General features: G+C 46.4%; 1 protein-coding gene across 2 annotated transcripts in view; it reads left to right on the forward strand.

Annotated features, from left to right (window-relative positions):
• Positions 1 to 17267, forward strand: part of LOC142559742 (NADH dehydrogenase [ubiquinone] 1 alpha subcomplex assembly factor 2) — a 45110-nt gene that overhangs the window by 22023 nt on the left and 5820 nt on the right. Inside the window, exon 6 of one of the 2 annotated variants that reach the window (XM_075671335.1) lies at positions 3981 to 4123. The exons of the other annotated variant lie outside the window; for it this stretch is intronic. Within the exon in view, the coding sequence (XP_075527450.1) occupies positions 3981 to 4072 (92 nt within the window). The 3' untranslated portion in view covers positions 4073 to 4123. Of the gene's footprint in view, positions 1 to 3980; positions 4124 to 17267 lie in introns of those variants that run through there. 2 annotated transcript variants of the gene reach the window in all.

Genomic DNA, 17267 nt, shown 5'->3' on the forward strand with positions numbered 1-17267 from the left:
AATCCATCCTAAGTTTCACAAAACGAAGGTTGATTCCTTTCCACAGAAACATTTTCCCGCTCATATAAACATTCCGCTGAAAAGTCGAGATAGTCAGGAGCCCCTTTAGTCTTTGCTTATCCGAACACGCCCAAGATATGTGCCAGGATATCCATGACATGAGTGAAAAATGCATCTCATGAGGCTATGGGGTCATGGTTATGTCTTTAGCTGGATATGTAACAGGATATGTGCAGTAAAACGTGTGCATGACATGACAAGAATGATGACATGATCATGTATGCCTTGTCATTAATGTCACATTTTGCAAATCAAGGCATTCATGTCATGACACACATGATGACATGTATGTCAGGTCATGCACGCATGTTATGTCATTCATATTCAGATATATATCAAGTTAAACGAACATGACAGCATCATGTCATTCATACCATTGTCATGACATACATGCCATAACAAGCATGAGATGCCGTTGATGACCTGACAGGAAATCCATGACTTGTATGGCCTGTCATCCATATCAGGTCATACATGCATTTCTTTCATATCCTGATATATACAGTAAAACCTCATTAATTCGAAGTCATCGGGACTGCAAAAAATCTTCGAATTAAGCGGGTTTTCGAATTAACTGACCACACAAAAAATAATGCAACCCAGGCAAAAAATTTCGCTGCAGGAATGCGCTACCTCTATTCGGCGATCTTTGGATTACTTAAAAGTAATCAGAGATGCTGGTTTGCTGCATCCTGTAGTTCTAGGCTCCAAGGGTCATGTTTTCTAGTTGGCCAACTACGTGCGGTATTTGAGAACTTCCACCATGACACTCAACAAAACTGCGGATAACGTTTAGCGATCCAATAACTTCCCCGAGAGCGTGTGCTCTGGAGTGCTCGTTAGCGTCGTTGTCATCATTGTCATTGCACATGGTCGCATCAGTGGTAGCTTCACTCTCCAAGTCTGAGTAGCACGTTTGTTGATCATTTTCAAAGTTCAGATACTTGGCAAAGCCGACTGCACCGGATTCGCTATCTTCTGCGTAGAGTGCATTGATGTGGTCGCAATACTCGGCTCCTTCTTCATCAAGTGCACATGAATAGTCAGCATCAGCATTGACAGTGCTTTCCTTCGAGAAGCCAGCGTGTTCAAAACACCGCATGATCAAAGTGGGTTCCACTTGCTTCCATGTATACAAAATAAGACATATGGCCCCGAGGAGGTCTATGGAGTACTCCTTGCCGTTGTCGTAGCAAAGGAGCATGCGCTTGAGCAGGTGGTGGCAGTAAATCGTGCTCGTGTTGTGAATGACACCTTGGTCCATTGGCTGCGAGATCGAGGTGGTGTTCGGAGGAAGAAATACCATCCTGATAGCTTTCAGATGTGGGATGTCACCATGCGCCGGGCAGTTAACAACAAAGAGTACATTCCTGCCTGTGGCCGCAAACTTGCAGTGAAGCTGCCGAACGTAATCTTCAAATATTGTGCCTGTGACACAGGCTTTCTTGTTGTGCTGGTAGATAAGCTCATCCCTTGGCAGCAGCCATGCATTTTTAAAGCAGCGAGGCTTCCCACTCTTTCCAACTAAGAGTAGTGGCAGCTTGTGTTTACCGCACATGTTAGCGCCGAACAGAACGGCAATTCTTTTCTTGTCCTGCTTTCAACCCTTGACCGCGGTGTCCTTCGCTGTGAATGTTTTTGTGGGCAGCATCTTGTAAAAAAGAGCTGCCTCGTCAAGGTTGTACGCATCGTTTGCACTGGAGCAATGGAGCGAACATGTGTTTCTTCCAGTCATCGACGACGCTCTCTTTTGCGCTGCTGCTCTCGCCACAGACAGCTACGAAGGTCAAATTATTGCGCTGTTTAAAATGGCTGAACCATCCCCTGCTACACTTAAACTCTTCGTGCCCAAGTTGTAGAACCAAGCCGTTGGCCTTCTCCCGCAGTATCGTTCCATTGATGGGAAGGTGGGCTGCGTTTGCTTTTTGCAGCCAGCGAAGTAAAGCTGATTCCACATCTTGGTACGTTGGAGCCTGTACTCGCGACCACTTCGAAGAATATGCCTTGCTGTAGGCCTCCAGTACCTTCGACTTGTTCTTCAATATTGTGGACAATGTCGAGAGGGGCATGCTGTGCCTTTCAGCCAACTCGATCTTGGAACACATGTTCTTACCCGCTTCTTGGATCAAGCAGAACTTCTGCTGCAGCGTTAAACTTTCATACTTTGGCATCTTCGCTCACTGGCATTTCTGGACAGTTCAGAAAAAAAGAAAAAAAAGAACACCACGCTAGCTGCAACACCCTTAACCACCACGCACAAAGAAACGGCGCAGACCGGCGTTGCGCGCACACATCGCCGCAGGCGCGGAGAGAGAATGGGCGAACAGCAGCCAGTGGCAGCGGCACGGAACACGCTGAGACTGCTGCGACTGCGAAAAGCATGCGGAGTGGGGCACGAGAGCATGTGACAAAAACCGGTATACCTGTGCGTTGCAGTGAAGCATGCCTTCTCCTTTGCAGGCGCGCGTTTCGGCGGTGCGCGGGGCATACCGTGGACTGATTTTTGTGCAAGCAGTACTACGGGTGGGGTACTTCGTCTATAAATAATTGCGATTGCTATGTGGCGTCGCCTTGCGGCTCTGAATGGCTGTCATTTCGTCGGGTTTGCGGTGAAATGGGAATTGGGAATTGCTGCATAGCACCCCATATCTTCAAATTAACCGGGTTGGCCTAGGCCGCCGGTTCGAATTATCTGGTCAAATTTAGATTGGGAAATACAGGATCGCAGAAAACCTTCGAATTATCCGGGATTTCGAATGAACCAAGTTTGAATTAACGAGGTTTTACTGTATATTGAGTTAAAGAAATGACCACGACGGCATCATGTCATTCATACCATTTGCCATGACATTATTCATGTTACGTACGCATGTATGTCATGCCGCCCCGTGCCTATTGTAATATATATCTGGTTGAAAAAATCACCACGGCAGCATCCCGACGTAGGAGGCTAGGTGGATAGATAGGTATATATATAGACAGATAGATACACTCAAATTGTGTGGCGTTTACAACGAACGCTTCACATTAAAATCACCGATGAGCATGGAGGAAGGAAAGCTTAGGAGAGGCCCTGGCGAGCTCCACTGCATTGGAGAAAGTGTGGTGGAAGTCGTGTCTTTTTTTACAAAGGAGCACTGCCACTGGTGGTCTAAACAGCAGTGTTGTCATAGCAACTGCATGCCGTGTTTGCGATCATTGGCAGCTGTTAGCACATCTGCATTTCCGCCTCTTGCACCACACTGGCATGTGTGGCACTGGCAGCGTTCGCCGCACTTCACATAACTTTTCCTTTGATACTGTGTCCTCCAATCATTTTAATGCGACTTTGGTTGCACAGCAAGCCAACGCCGCGGAGAAACAAGATTGGGCGAGGGCTGGGAGAACTGAGAGGAAGGGAAAATAGAGGATGAGGAGGAGCATGGCATACCAGTGTGGCAGAGCATTCATATCTGGGTGGTGTCAGGGCCTGTCCTACTTTGTTTCCTTCCTCCATGCATAAGAGCTCATGCATAGTCGTTGACGCACAGCCTGGTGCGATTGAAGAAGCCGTATGTCATACAGCGTGTTTTAGAGCACTGGAAAACCACTTGGCAGGTGACCATGTTTCTCCGTGAATTTGTGTGTGGACAAAGTTGTTGAAACATGCGAGCAGAAACAAAACAAGAATGACAATGCACAAGCCGTAACGGCGTGATTATTGCTTAGAGCGCCATGGTTATCATGGTTTAGGCTCACATTGTTTGTGCTAGCTGGGCACATTTGAAGGAGCCAAGGGACCTAACTTTTTTCTATATATTTATTTTAAATATGTATGCTACAGGCCCATTTAAGGGTATAATTGGTTGTAGAAGCTATTTGTCATGGCACATGTTATACTCGCTGTGCAGTACAGCTGATGCTGGCTCTCATGCTTGCAGCTGGCTTCCCCACATACGACGACTACAAGCAATTCGACACAGAAGGAACTCCTGGCTCCGAGGAACCCCTTGGGAGAATCCCACCCAAGTAACCCAACTTGCGGTGCATGCAGGCACACCTAAATATACCTCTTGCTCTCTCACTGTGTTACAATAGTGTAGGAAGAGAATGTGCTGCTAGAGGACACCTGGAAGATGATCTAAAATTTTTTAATAGTGCAGAGATATTTTATTTTACTTGCATTTAATATTAAAAGTGCACGGTTAAGCAAATATTGTTTGTAATTAATGTGGATGCAACTGAAATCTTTATCTGAATACATGAATAATGCATAAATGCATTGGGGAAAGGATTCACTGGCTTGGTGACAATGTGTTGCATTTAGAAGTTACAGCATCATATGTTCATAATAAGAGCATGCATGAAAATTACGTAAACTGCGCATGTTAAGAACAGATACAGCTCTCACTGCATTGTGCAGTTGTGAGCTTGGAATCCAGCTATCTCTGCAACAACATTCTTGAATACCTTGGCAATGTCGAATAAGGAGAGCGAATGCTTTGTCTGCCTCTTGCTCCAATGGGTTGCCAAAACTCGAGATCACGCAACCTCCAATACTAAACGTGCGGTAAGACAGCTTACATGATGCCATGCTGTTTCAGCATGCCCACCCTTTGCACAGGAGGCAGATTACTTCTAAATCAGGGTGCAGGGTTGCATACGCTCTCAGCCACGCTTATAGCCATGCTTGCGCAGCCACGACTGAGACACACGCTTGATCGCGTTACCACAAGCTCGCTCCCTTCCCCATCTTTCCCTTTGTTCGCGCGGGAAGGCGGCACTCTAGAATCCACCATCTTTCTTGTCTCACCCTCGCACACTTTTACTCGCACCTAAAGCACAAAGTGCACGGGGCGCGATAGGATCTTATCGCACTTGGCCTTTATACAGAACATGATGCGGATCCACTTTGACGATGGTTCCTGTCACGCTGTACGTGACTTTCGAGGTGTGCTTGCAAGCAGCCGCTTATAATTCAACCATTTGGCCATCTGCGTCCACAGAAATTCCCATTCATTGTTTTGGCATTCCTTTGCGGCGGCGGCGAAATTTCGTTATATTGAAATTGAAAACAAAACACACCTCATTAAATTGAGGTTCTAAATACATGGTGTTCTATAAACAAGAGGTTATGAAACATTATATACTTCATTATATAACATGCGGCCCTTGTAGCAGTAGTGGTAACATCATGCTAAAAACCCCATTTTGATTTATGCTTCAGGTGACAGCTATTCTTCTGGGCCATGTTCTTGCATCAACATTCTGCTTCCGAGAAGGACCACATTTCGGGTTGCTGCACAGTTTCAAGCCGCACATCAATGTATGTGGACTGCTCTTGGATATCGATCGGTTGAATGATTCCTTTGTCACTGCACCGACTTGCAGACCGACGTCGGTGATGTCATTCCACGTGGCTGAGGGAGCCTGCATAAAAGGAGCCGCCGGAGTGTGCTTCGACAGTGGGCCTTGCAGCAGTAGTGGCGGTATCATGCTAAAAAACCCATTTCGATTTATGCTTCAGGTGACAGCTATCCTTCTGGGCCATGTTCTTTCATCAATGCTCTGCTTCTGAGGAGGACCACATTTCGGGCTGCCACGCAGTTTCGAGATGCACATCGATGCACGTAGACTGATTTATGCTTCATTGGTCTTTATCTTCCTGATAACTGCTAGTGTAGCGATGACCACTTTCTGCTGCTGCTGCCCTGCCCGTGTATCAGGTGCTTTCTTAGTCGCCTGAGTGAGTTGAAGAAAAATCTTCTAATTTGCAGAGACAAGTCAAATCCAAGCCCTACAGAAAAGGAAAGGTTGCGTGACTTGCTTGCAGGCCAAAGTAAAATGCAGTCTGCTATTGATGTGATCACGGTCTCCCAAACAGACATTGAGTGAAAAATATCTCCTTTAAAGATCAAATTGATGGCATCAAAACCACGCTGACAAGCACAATAAAAGAAACTGAGGCAACTAAAGCAAAGTTGACAAAACAGCTTACATCACTTGCTGAAAAAAATGGACAATCTTGAAAACAGAGGACGAAGGAGTAACTTAATAATATATGGTCTAACAGAGTGATGCACCGAGACTACGGAAATGCCTGCAAGGATAGTAAGCGATAAAGTATTTCAACACAAATTGGGCGTATCAGCAAAATGCCACATCACGCTGTTATTCTGATAGCGCCCAGACTGTTAACACGTGACGTCTACGTCACCCCTTTCCAAGTGTACATATATCGATCACTCCCTCCCATGAATAAAGCACTTTCGTTACCGGACCGCCGGCCGGCCTACATGGTGGCAGCGGAGCCCAGTTGAAATGTCGACGACACCGCCCCCGCCTTCGACGCTGCCAGTTCCATCGACTCTACTACCGACGCCGAAACCCCTGGATACGTGAGACGACACCTGGCTTGGTTGGAGAAAATGGAAGAGTGAGTTCGAACTGTTTGCCACTGCTACTCAATTGACTAAGCAGCCAACCGATGTGCAGGCAGCAGCTTTTCTCGTGAGCATAGGCGAAGAAGGCAGGAAAGCATTCAGCACTTTCAAGTTTGACGCGGACGAGGACACAAATGACGTCAAAGTTTTGATTAAGAAATTCGAGGACTACTATAAGCCAGCAAACAACTTAATCCTCCACAAATTTCGCTTTGGCTCAAGGGACCAGAAAGAAGGCGAACCATTTAATGACTGGTTGATCGAATTAAAAATTTTAGCCAAGAACTGTGAATTTGGACTTCTAGAAGACCGCATGCTACGCAGCCGTATCGTCCTAGGCGTCCGAGACAAGCGTTTGCAGCAGAAACTGTTAGCGGAAAACCCTTCTTACCAAAAAACGGTCGAAATTTGCCGCATTGAAGAGCAAGGAAAGCAGCACTTCCAAGAGATAAGCGCAGCAATGGGCGGAGAGCACACTACGATAGTTAACTCGGTTGCGACAGAAAGGAAGCTGTGCAGTAGGTGTGGCTACCAGATGCATCGTGGTGGAAATTGTCCAGCGAGAGGAAAGAATTGCAGGAAGTGTGGCGCACAGAACCACTTTGCCCAGGTTTGCAAATCAGTCGGTGCCACGCATAACGCCAGCCGTCAAGGGAAAGAGCTGCGGGAGGTACGGGCCGAGACAGACGATTTTTTTCTTGTGGGGCTAGCGATAAACTCGCTTGAATTTGATAAATGGACAGCAGCAGTTTACATCGAAGGCCATCCTTTCACGTGCAAACTGGACACAGGAGCAAACTGTTGCGTTATGTCTAAAAACGAGCTGGAAAGATTACCTGCTAAGCCAAAGGAAGCCTGCAAAGTGACTCTAACAGCGTTCTTGGGTCACAGGACTACGGCACAAGCAAAAATCAAGCTTCTGCTTTGCGCTAACAACAAAAAATGCGAAGAACAATTTTTCGTCGTCGAGCACAATGTTCCAGTCACGCTCAGCGGGCAGTCGCAGAACGCCTGGGGTTTATATACCGCATACGGAACGTCGCCAGTGAACAACTATATCCCCCAGCCCAACCTTTCGCAACCTTTCACACATCCTCACTACGGAAGGCTTGCGCATCGACCCAGAGCGTGTTCAGGACATTCTGGAAATACCCGAGAGTAAGACCAGTAAGCAACTGCAAATTTTTCTCGGCACAATGAACTATGTACAGCATTTCATTCCCAACATGTCTGTCTTGACGGAACCGCTAAGAGAACTACTGCGAAAAGATAACGCATGAGTCTGGACAGAAAAACAACAGGCCAGTTTTGAAGCACTGCGCCAGGCACTGATAACGGCGCCGATTCTTTCCTACTTCGACTCGAAGAAGGCAGTCACGCTTTCTGTAGATGCTAGCCAATCGGGCGTAGGAGCTGTTTTGATGCAAGACGGCCATCCCGTAGCCTTCTCGTCCAGATCTCTAACAGAAGCACAGCAGCGTTATGCGCAGATTGAAAAAGAAACGCTTGCGATAGTACATGGGTGCACGAAGTTCCATGATTATATTTTCGGCCAAGCAGACGTGATCGTCGAAACGGATCACCGGCCTTTGATACCGATCTTCACCAAGCCCCTGCATCAGTGCCCACTTCGTTTACAGCGAATGCGCCTCAGCTTGCAGCGCTACGCAATAACTTTGCAATACAAACCGGGTAAAGAGCTATTCCTAGCGGACGCGTTATCGCGGTTTCCTAATAAGATGGCACTACAAGAAGAAACCGAGCAGTTTCAAGTGAATGTGCTTGATTATATTTCAGCGTCGGAATACCGCTTGAAAACATTGCGGGATGCTACAAACGAGGATCCGGCACTTATCATCATCCGTGAATACGCAGAGACGGCGTGGCCGAACCACAAGCATGGCGTCCCAGAGCCGGGAAGGCCATACTGGACCTACAGGGAAGAAGTTCACGCACAAGATGGGCTAGTCTTCCGAAGCAACAAGGTAATTATACCGCAATCGAAACGGGCAGAGATCATGCAGCTCCTTCACACAGCACATGCTGGAGCAGATAAGATGAAAGCGAGGGCCAGCAGTGTAATGTTTTGGCCAAATATGTCCGCAGATATTAAACAGTTTTGCAAGACCTGCAAGGTATGCCAAATGCACCAGCCACGAAACCGGAAAATGCCCCTTTTGAGCCATGATGTTCAGACCCTGCCATGGGAGTCCGTAGGCGTGGATCTGTTTCACTATGGCGGTCGGGAGTTCGCCGTCATAGTTGACTTCTATTCCTTTTTCTTTGAAGTCCGAGAACTTCGCCACACCACGTCTAATGCGCTCAAGATTTGGTGTGCACAAGTTTTTTCGGTGCATGGGCTGCCACAGAAGCTGTATAGTGACAATGGGCCCCCCTTCAGTAGCTCAGATTTCAAAGATTTTTTAAGAAAACTAGACATTGTGCATGTCACGTCAAGTCCATATCACCCGCGTTCTAATGGCATGACGGAAAGAGCTGTTCAGGAGGCCAAGAAGCTGCTCAAAAAGTGCTCTTTTCGCACACCAGATTTTGAAATTGCTCTGCTTGAGTGGCGTAATACCCCCAGGGACCCGGTTCTGAAGTCTCCTGTGCAGAGGCTCATGGGGCGGCAGACCCGGACCCTCCTGCCGGTACCAACAACTCACCTGGAGCCAAAGGCTATATCCAGCAAGGATGTCCACGACCGTCTCCAGGCGATCCAGCGCTGGCAAAAGATCCACTACGACCGCAGTGCCAGGAACCTTTCCCCGCTGACGCAGGGATAACGCGTGACGACGTACGACATTCTCCAGAAAACCTGGTCTCCAGCTATTGTTCTAAGGCCAGCCGCAACGCCAAGATCTACGATTGTGAGGACTGAAGACGGCCGTGAAATCCGTCGCACAAGAGAGCATCTGCGGGAGGCAGCACCTCAACCTGAGCCGGAATCAACCTCGCAGGGGCCTTCGGAAGACGACCTCCAGCCTGGACAACAGCAGTTACGCAGAAGCACAAGATTGCGTCGGGAACCCTGTCGATACCCGTTGCCAGATGAAACTTCTAGACCTTCTCATCATTAAAGGGGAGATGTGGCCATATCACGCTGTTATTCTGATAGCGCCCAGACTGTTAACACGTGACGTCTACATCACCACTTTCCAAGTGTACATATATCGCTCCCTCCCATGAATAAAGCACTTTCGTTACCGGACCGCCGGCCGGCCTACAAAACTGAGGCAACTAAAGCAAAGTTGACAAAACAGCTTACATCACTTGCAGAAAAAAATGGACAATCTTGAAAACAGAGGACGAAGAAGTAACTTAATAATATACGGTCTAACAGAGTGACGCACCGAGACTACGGAAATGCCTGCAAGGATAGTAAGCGATGAAGTATTTCAACACAAATTGGCCGTATCAGCAAAATGTGTTGAAAGGATTCACAGACTGGGTCAAAAGACTGAATATAAAGTGCAACCTATTAGAATAAAATTTCTGGACCATTGAGAAAAAGTATCTCTTCTGAAGGCCACCTATAAACTGGAGAACACTGACCTATCTATATCTGAGGACTTTTAAAGTGAATTCGAAATATTAGAAGGCAATTGTGGCAAATGTCAACTACGGAAAGGGCCAAAGGTGTGAAAGTCAAGCACTCGTTTGACAAACTAATCATATATGGAATCATGTACATGTGGAATCACACCAATGCATCCCCGTTGCCGCATTAGGAACAAAAAGAGGGATTGACAAAACAAGCCACTCCATTCCTCGCTGAAGATCCTCAGTATCCATTGTCGAAGCATTGTAAATAAGGCTGTTGAATTGCAGGGACTTCTACTGTCACAGAATCCTGATATAGCTGTCCTGACAGAGACTTGGGGTGCGATCGGAGATGGTTGTTCGGCACGTTCGTTCGGTTACCGGCGCGCGCGATTGGCCTACTCCGCGCCGACGTCGCCAGCCGCGGGGTGCCGCCCCCTTTTGGTGACGTCAAAATGACGACACGCTCCTGTCAATCATCTGCCCACCGAGCATTTCGTCCGAACGCGACAGGATTTGAGAAGTTTGGAGTGATCATACGGCTTCGCATGGCGCGTCTGGTGGATTGGATTGGATCCAACAGGCGGCCTTTTCGGCTGCGGTATGGCACGTTTGAATCCAATTCATAGTTTAATTCTAGAAAATGGCGCTTCCGTTGGAAACTTCGGTTGTTGCGCTGGCGTTTCTAGAGGAAGGAGGAGAGCGGGTGGCGGTGCGAAACGCGTTTGAAGAAATGGCAGAAAGTGAGTTCCGGCGTCGTTTTTGTTTCTCGAAACAAATAATTCGTTGGTTGTACAGAGAAATCGACAACATCATCGGTGCCAGCGAGCCACTGGGATGTTGTCGCTGCCTCTTGAAAAGTGCGCCACTCTTCCCGTCTTTTTTTTTTTTTTTCCTTCTCGCTCTGCGCGACACCACCTAGGGACGACGCAAAGAACCTAATAGTTATAAATTGCAGTAGTCACACGTACTACTATTTGAAAACGTGTTTGGGCTTGAGAAGAAAAACTACATTTTTTTAGATAAAGATTTCATTCAATTGGAAGACGAGAAATATTTGGCTTTGTAGTATACTGTTTGCAAGCAGACGACAAACGACGGAGGTAAACTTCCGGGGAGGTCACCGCTTCCTGATTGGCTGCTCTCTCCGCCCCGCTGTCACAAATTTTACATACTGCAACTTTGTGACGTTGCAGCAACTGAACAGAACGCGTATCGAACAAAATATCTCCGATCGCACCCTTGGTTAACAGATTCAATCTATAACAGCGAAGTCATTCCAGCTGGCTTCAGTGCGTATAGAAAAGACCACAGCTCAAAGGGAGGCGGCGTGTCTATTCTGTTTAAGAAAACAATAAACCTAATAAAAATGCCCGATGTGCCTAACGCTCAATGCGTCTTTTGCAAGGTCAACCATGATAACATAAGATATGTTTTGGGAACTATGTACAAACTTCCTGGTTCATCCGTCGATATAATTGATGAATTTAAAAATTAAATGGCAACAGATGTGAAGCCGGGTGATCGGATTATACTGGCAGGAGACTTTAATCTGCCAACTGTTAATTGGTCAATGATGTGGCACATTCGTCAGTGTGATGCTTCTGTAGAAGCGATGATAGATGTAGCTTTTCAGTACGACCTATCACAGGCAGTTGAAAGTTACAGCAAGGATCCTGGGCAGTTCCAAATCAATTCTAGATCTCATTTCGATTTCATGAAATATTACACATAAATGTTTTTGTGACTAGGTCCCCAGTACTTTCGATCACTTTGCTGTTCTGTTAACCCTATCAGACCTTTCTGTCAATGAAAAACCCAAAGTGTCTACTTTTCGTTACTTTTGTATAGCTGATGATGAATCAATACTTGCTACACTTTCTTTTAATTTCTTTTACTTTTTAATCAGGGCTAATAGCACTGATAGTGCATCTGTTCTGTGGACCAAGTTTACAGTTATTGTAAATGAAAGCATTGCATGTTTTGTGCCAACTGTATTTAAGAAACCTAAAACTAAGAACTCATGGATATCTAGAGAGACCTTAAAATTGCGAAGGCAGGTGAAAAGGTTAAAAAAGAAAAGGAAGACTTGTTCTACTGATTAGTTATCAAGAAAAAATTTAAAAATTAACATCTCAAATTAAAATGCAGGTGACTTCTGACAAACGTCATTACTTTGGTGAGTCATTACCCAATTTCATAACTACCTATCGAAATTTCGTTGTATTGAAATTCAACCTTCTATGCAAATAAGTACCGTCGCCGATCAATTTTTCTTATGCAGAAAGGGGCTGCAGAATTTTTCGAATTATCAGGCAATTGAAAAAAGCAAGTTTGAGAAAACAATTCATTTTGATGAATGTGGGAGTTGGCAACGAATGATAGGTTTTTATACCACGTTGACAATTTCTTCGCATAGGCGGTACGAATTAAGCGAAGCCAGCCACACTTTCGTGTGCACTCCGCCCTTGTAGATGATTCGCCCGCAATGGGACGACGCTATCATGAAAAGCACCGGCAGCGGGGAGCGAATGCTTCGTCTGCCTCTTGCTCCAACGGGTCACTGAAACTCGGAGATTATGTGTCCTTCAATACTAAACGCGTGGGAAGACAGCTTACATCATGCCACGCTATCTTTGCACACCCACTCTTTGCACTCATGGCAGATTAGCTTTAAAGTAGGGTGTGCGACTGCGTATGCGCGCAACCGTGCTTACAGCCATGTGCAGCCACTGCCGCCGTGACACGCGCCAGAAATTACGACACGGGCCAACTTACCCCCCCTCTCTCCTCGCACGCGCTTATTGCGTTACAACCAGCTCGCTCCTCTCCCCCTCTTTCTCTTTGCTCGCATGGGGAGGCGGCACTTTAGAAGCCACAGTCTTTCTTGTCTCACCCTCGCACACTTTCACTCACACTTAAAGTACAAAGTGCACAGGGCGCGATAGGATCTTATTGCACTTGGACTTTGTACGGAACATGTGGTGGCTTGCAAGCAGCCGCTTATAATTCAACCATTTGACCGTCTGCATCCACGGAAGTTTCCATTTGTCTCGGCATTCCTTTGCTGCGGAAGCAAAATTTCGTTATATTGAAATCACAAACACAATTCGTTATATTGAAGTTCTAATTACATATTGTTCTAGGGACATGAAAAGTTAAATACTTCGTTATATTGAGAATTGGGTTAGATTGAAGTTCGTTATATCGAGGTTTAACTGTATATAAGTTATTTTATGACGTCAAACACTCAATTCAGATGTGACCATTCAAATGTGCAGGCAGCACATGAGACACTGAAATGCACCTTCTCTTTTTCAGAGAAGAGTTGTGCAAAACAAGAATATTTCTATGATTAGAATATGGTTGTTGACGCTGTCACAAGATGTCACTACCAGCACTGCAGTTTGTGTATATATCTCCATGTTTGTGTAATGTCAACACTGAGCGCAGCAACCAGAGACTATGCATATGGTATCAACGCAGTGATTATCTCTTGAAGGCTACTGTGTACTTTACACGTTCATCTGTCTTGTGAATGTCTGTAGGTTGACTAGCTGAGCCGTGTCTCCTATGCAGACTTCAAGTGCAGCATTAGAACAAGTAGTCGAACGCCACTATCAAGTATGGAAATTTCTGCATACAAGATCGAGCACCGAGACCTTGGGCTCACTGATCAACAGGATCAGTCACCCAATACTACCTTCATGACACAACTTGACCTTCCGATGCCACTGCGTGTGTGGAGGGTGTGCCACTCAAGCCCATGGCCTCTAAACGTGGCACGACCACAGGTGTGGCTCAGCTTGTGGAAATGCATGCTGTAGAGCATGTAGACATTGCCAATGTGGTATCATTCCTGTAAGGCAGATGGCAAGGCTCACCACCTGTAGGAATGGGCATGGTTTGTCACAATTATCTCTACAATAGTCTCCACACAAGTACAAAGGTTAGGCCTATGTACGGCATGTCTTTTCCACCATTGAAACGACAAGTTTGCCCTGTCCAAGTTAAGAACAAATGCGGTTGCCTTCTTCCCATACCTCATGCAACACTGCTGCACACTCATCCCCTGTGGCATTCCCAGCTTCAGCTGTTTGACCTTGGCCCATCTACTTTATTTTCACACTGTCTTTACCTAAACTTATTGACCCCTGGACTTGAAAACAAGTGCACTGTGGGCTTTTATGTACCAAAACCGCTATATCATTATGAGGCACACCATACTGGAGGACTTGGGAATAATTTTGCCCACCATGGCTTCTTTATTGTGCACCCAGTGCATATCACACGGGCATTCTTGCATTTTGCCCCCATCGAAATGCACACGCTGAGGCCAGGATCTGTGCTTTTCGGCTTAGCAGTGCAATGCCAAAGCCATTATACCACCACAGTGATTGTCCCTGGACTTGCTGCTTAGCGGTACACAGCTGCATAAGTGCTCCTTGACTGTGGCAACGTTATCTGCTACAGCATCAACACAGAGACAGCTGTGTGAGTGCAGCATGCAGTGATACCTTGCTCGCGATAGAACAGCTCCAGCAGCACCTGACCTGGGCTATAGTCGATGTCAACATCATGTGTGGTTGGTCCTAATATTGGCCACAAAAGCTCCTTCTGCAACCTGCATGGTCCACCTCCACAATGCAGATAACATCAAAAGTCAGTACGATCAAATGTCTATACTCAAAATAATTGTCCATGCCCTTTGGATTCTTAGATAATGGATGATGTAACTTGGCTAAGCCCTTTGTAAAAGACACACACATTTGGGAATGATCTAGCGGCCTGAGTAATGGAAAAAATAGTAAAGTTATGTAGCTCTCAGTTGCTCTGGGGATTGATGTTATGCGAAGCATTTTCCAGGTAGCTGGCTATGGCATCGACCCTGTGGTGGGGCATCATGGTTGGCTCTTTGACTGTCTCGATGACTCATTGTGGAGCTTGGACATGATGAGTGTCAGAAAGAATGTGGACTTGCTTAGCTGCTCGATCATTGTGAACACGTTCCCCTTCCTCTGCGCTCAGAAGTACCCCTGTAGTACACCATCCTCGAGCTGCTCAAGTAAACCTCTGAGGAACTCTTTGTCTGAGTTTACGCATTTCTTAATGAAGCTGGGGTCATCCAAGAGCTTCTTTGTGAGTGTCAGGAGCCGGTTTGCATGCATGGAGTGGGAAACTCGCTTCTGAATCGCTATATGTACGGAGACAACTACCACCCGATGTTCCACAGCCAACACACTGGGATCTCGCACCAGCTGTCTCAGTGAACACAAGAATCAGAGGCGAGAGTCAGATGGCAGAGCTCGAATGACAACAATGCCGTGACCACGCTGGCAATTCGAACATGAGCATATACCCAGCAGCTCAAGTTGATAGGCACTGCCAGCCCCACCAGTGTAGAAGTCTGGACAGACAGACACACTCAAAATGCCCAAAGTTAACGAAGAATGCATTAAAGAAACTAGCACATACACTAGAAAAGAAACATTAAAATACTCATCCATCCACAGTGTGTGCACTACCAATGTTCAACCAATGCAAACTGCACTGCACCAGTCACAGTAGTGCCATCCGTCTTCATTTTGCATACCACCATGGCGCTAGCCTTCACATTTTTTGTACAGATCACTGTGGAAACCTCTGTGTTGGTGGCAGCATTCTATTGCATATTCACATCTGCAAACACTACTGCTAGCGGTAGTGTGGTGCCCTCTCCTTGGCGGGGGCTCAAGCTCTCGCAGTGGAGCACGGCCAGACTGTGAACACATGTGCATTGCTCCAGTCCTGCCATGAGTGGAGTACAATGTAGCCAATGCTCTCCTCCTCCTAAGTGTACACCTGGTAGTCATGACATCTGATGAACACTCAACTTGGCAGCAAAACAAAAGTGTATGCAGTGCTCCTGCGCAGCCCTCAAACAACAACCTACTGCTGAAGCTGTTATCATACAGGCATTACACGATGCTGGAATACTTAGTGCAGTTAACAAAAAGGGTGCGGCATCGTGTTGTACCACTACGGTCTTTTCCTTGTACACCTGGGCTTGTACTGCACCCATTCGTACATGTGCCTTACCATTCAGAACAGGTACTGTTGCAAAAAACATATTTTGGCAAAGTGTACTTGCGCCCTCCACTTTGCTGTTGTGCTGGAATTATGTTGGTATACCTGCTCACACCCACTTCATGTATGTCATTCAGTCAAGTGCAGGCATCCCTTGTGGGCCAGCTTGCTTGAAAAGCTTCATAAGTGGGCAAGTTTGTCTCCCTGAATAGCTTCAATGGCTTCTTACCCAAAATAGCCCACTTCAGGCTCTCATTCTAGCCAGTGCCTAGTTTTTGCTGTCAGATGACTGCATTTGCAAACATAAGGCTGGAGACAAGCACATACCTCCATATGTTGTGAATAAGGAGGAAGCTGTTGCATCCCCACAGGCTCTTATGGCCAAGCATACTCACTGCCCTAGGCGATGTCAGTCATTCTCATTCTCCTTATGCATTACAAGCACATGACATGCTCAATACTACTTTGAGGTATTGATATATCCAGTTTCCTGTGACATACCTGCTCACCTCCAGGCAGTGGCACTTACATGCAAGTGCCTGGTCCTGAAATCACCAGCATAGCTGATTTACTGGCATTGAAGTTAAGTCCAAATTGCTGTAGGTTGTTCAGATACAATGCAACAAGGTAATGGAGGTCCTCTGGATCCGCCATCAGGACAATTTTGTCTGTGCATGCCAGCCCAGGCAGCTTTCATTTTACCTGTATTCCACTACATGTGTGCAAGAAAGAAAAATGTCTAGAAGTGTGTACAGCATGCAAAGCAGTGGCAACCTAGTTAAATTGGGCATTGCCATTGCAAGCTACTATCGTATTTCCCATAGAAAGCTTGTGCAAAAATCCTATCAAGACCGCGAGCATTCCCATGTGTTGCAAGATGAAACAATGGGACATGTGGCACAACATAGTCAACTGCTTCGGCAACAATGGGAGAGCAGCAGTACAGACCTCTGGATTCCCTGCGTTGGTGTTGGTGCTAACAGACCGTCTTTGAGGTGCCAATTACTGCCAAAACCATTCTGCAGCTCCATCAGAACACAGTCTTGCTTGACAACTTTCACAACCTCTGCAAAGATTTGGCACAGCACACTTGTCACTGTGAGCACTCTGTAGCCTCACAAGAGCCCTGCATCTCCGCCTCTCTTGAGAGCTAGGCTAATCATTTCACAGATCCAA

Source organism: Dermacentor variabilis, chromosome 10, assembly GCF_050947875.1.
Source record: "Dermacentor variabilis isolate Ectoservices chromosome 10, ASM5094787v1, whole genome shotgun sequence".
Classification (NCBI taxonomy): Eukaryota; Metazoa; Arthropoda; class Arachnida; order Ixodida; family Ixodidae; genus Dermacentor; species Dermacentor variabilis.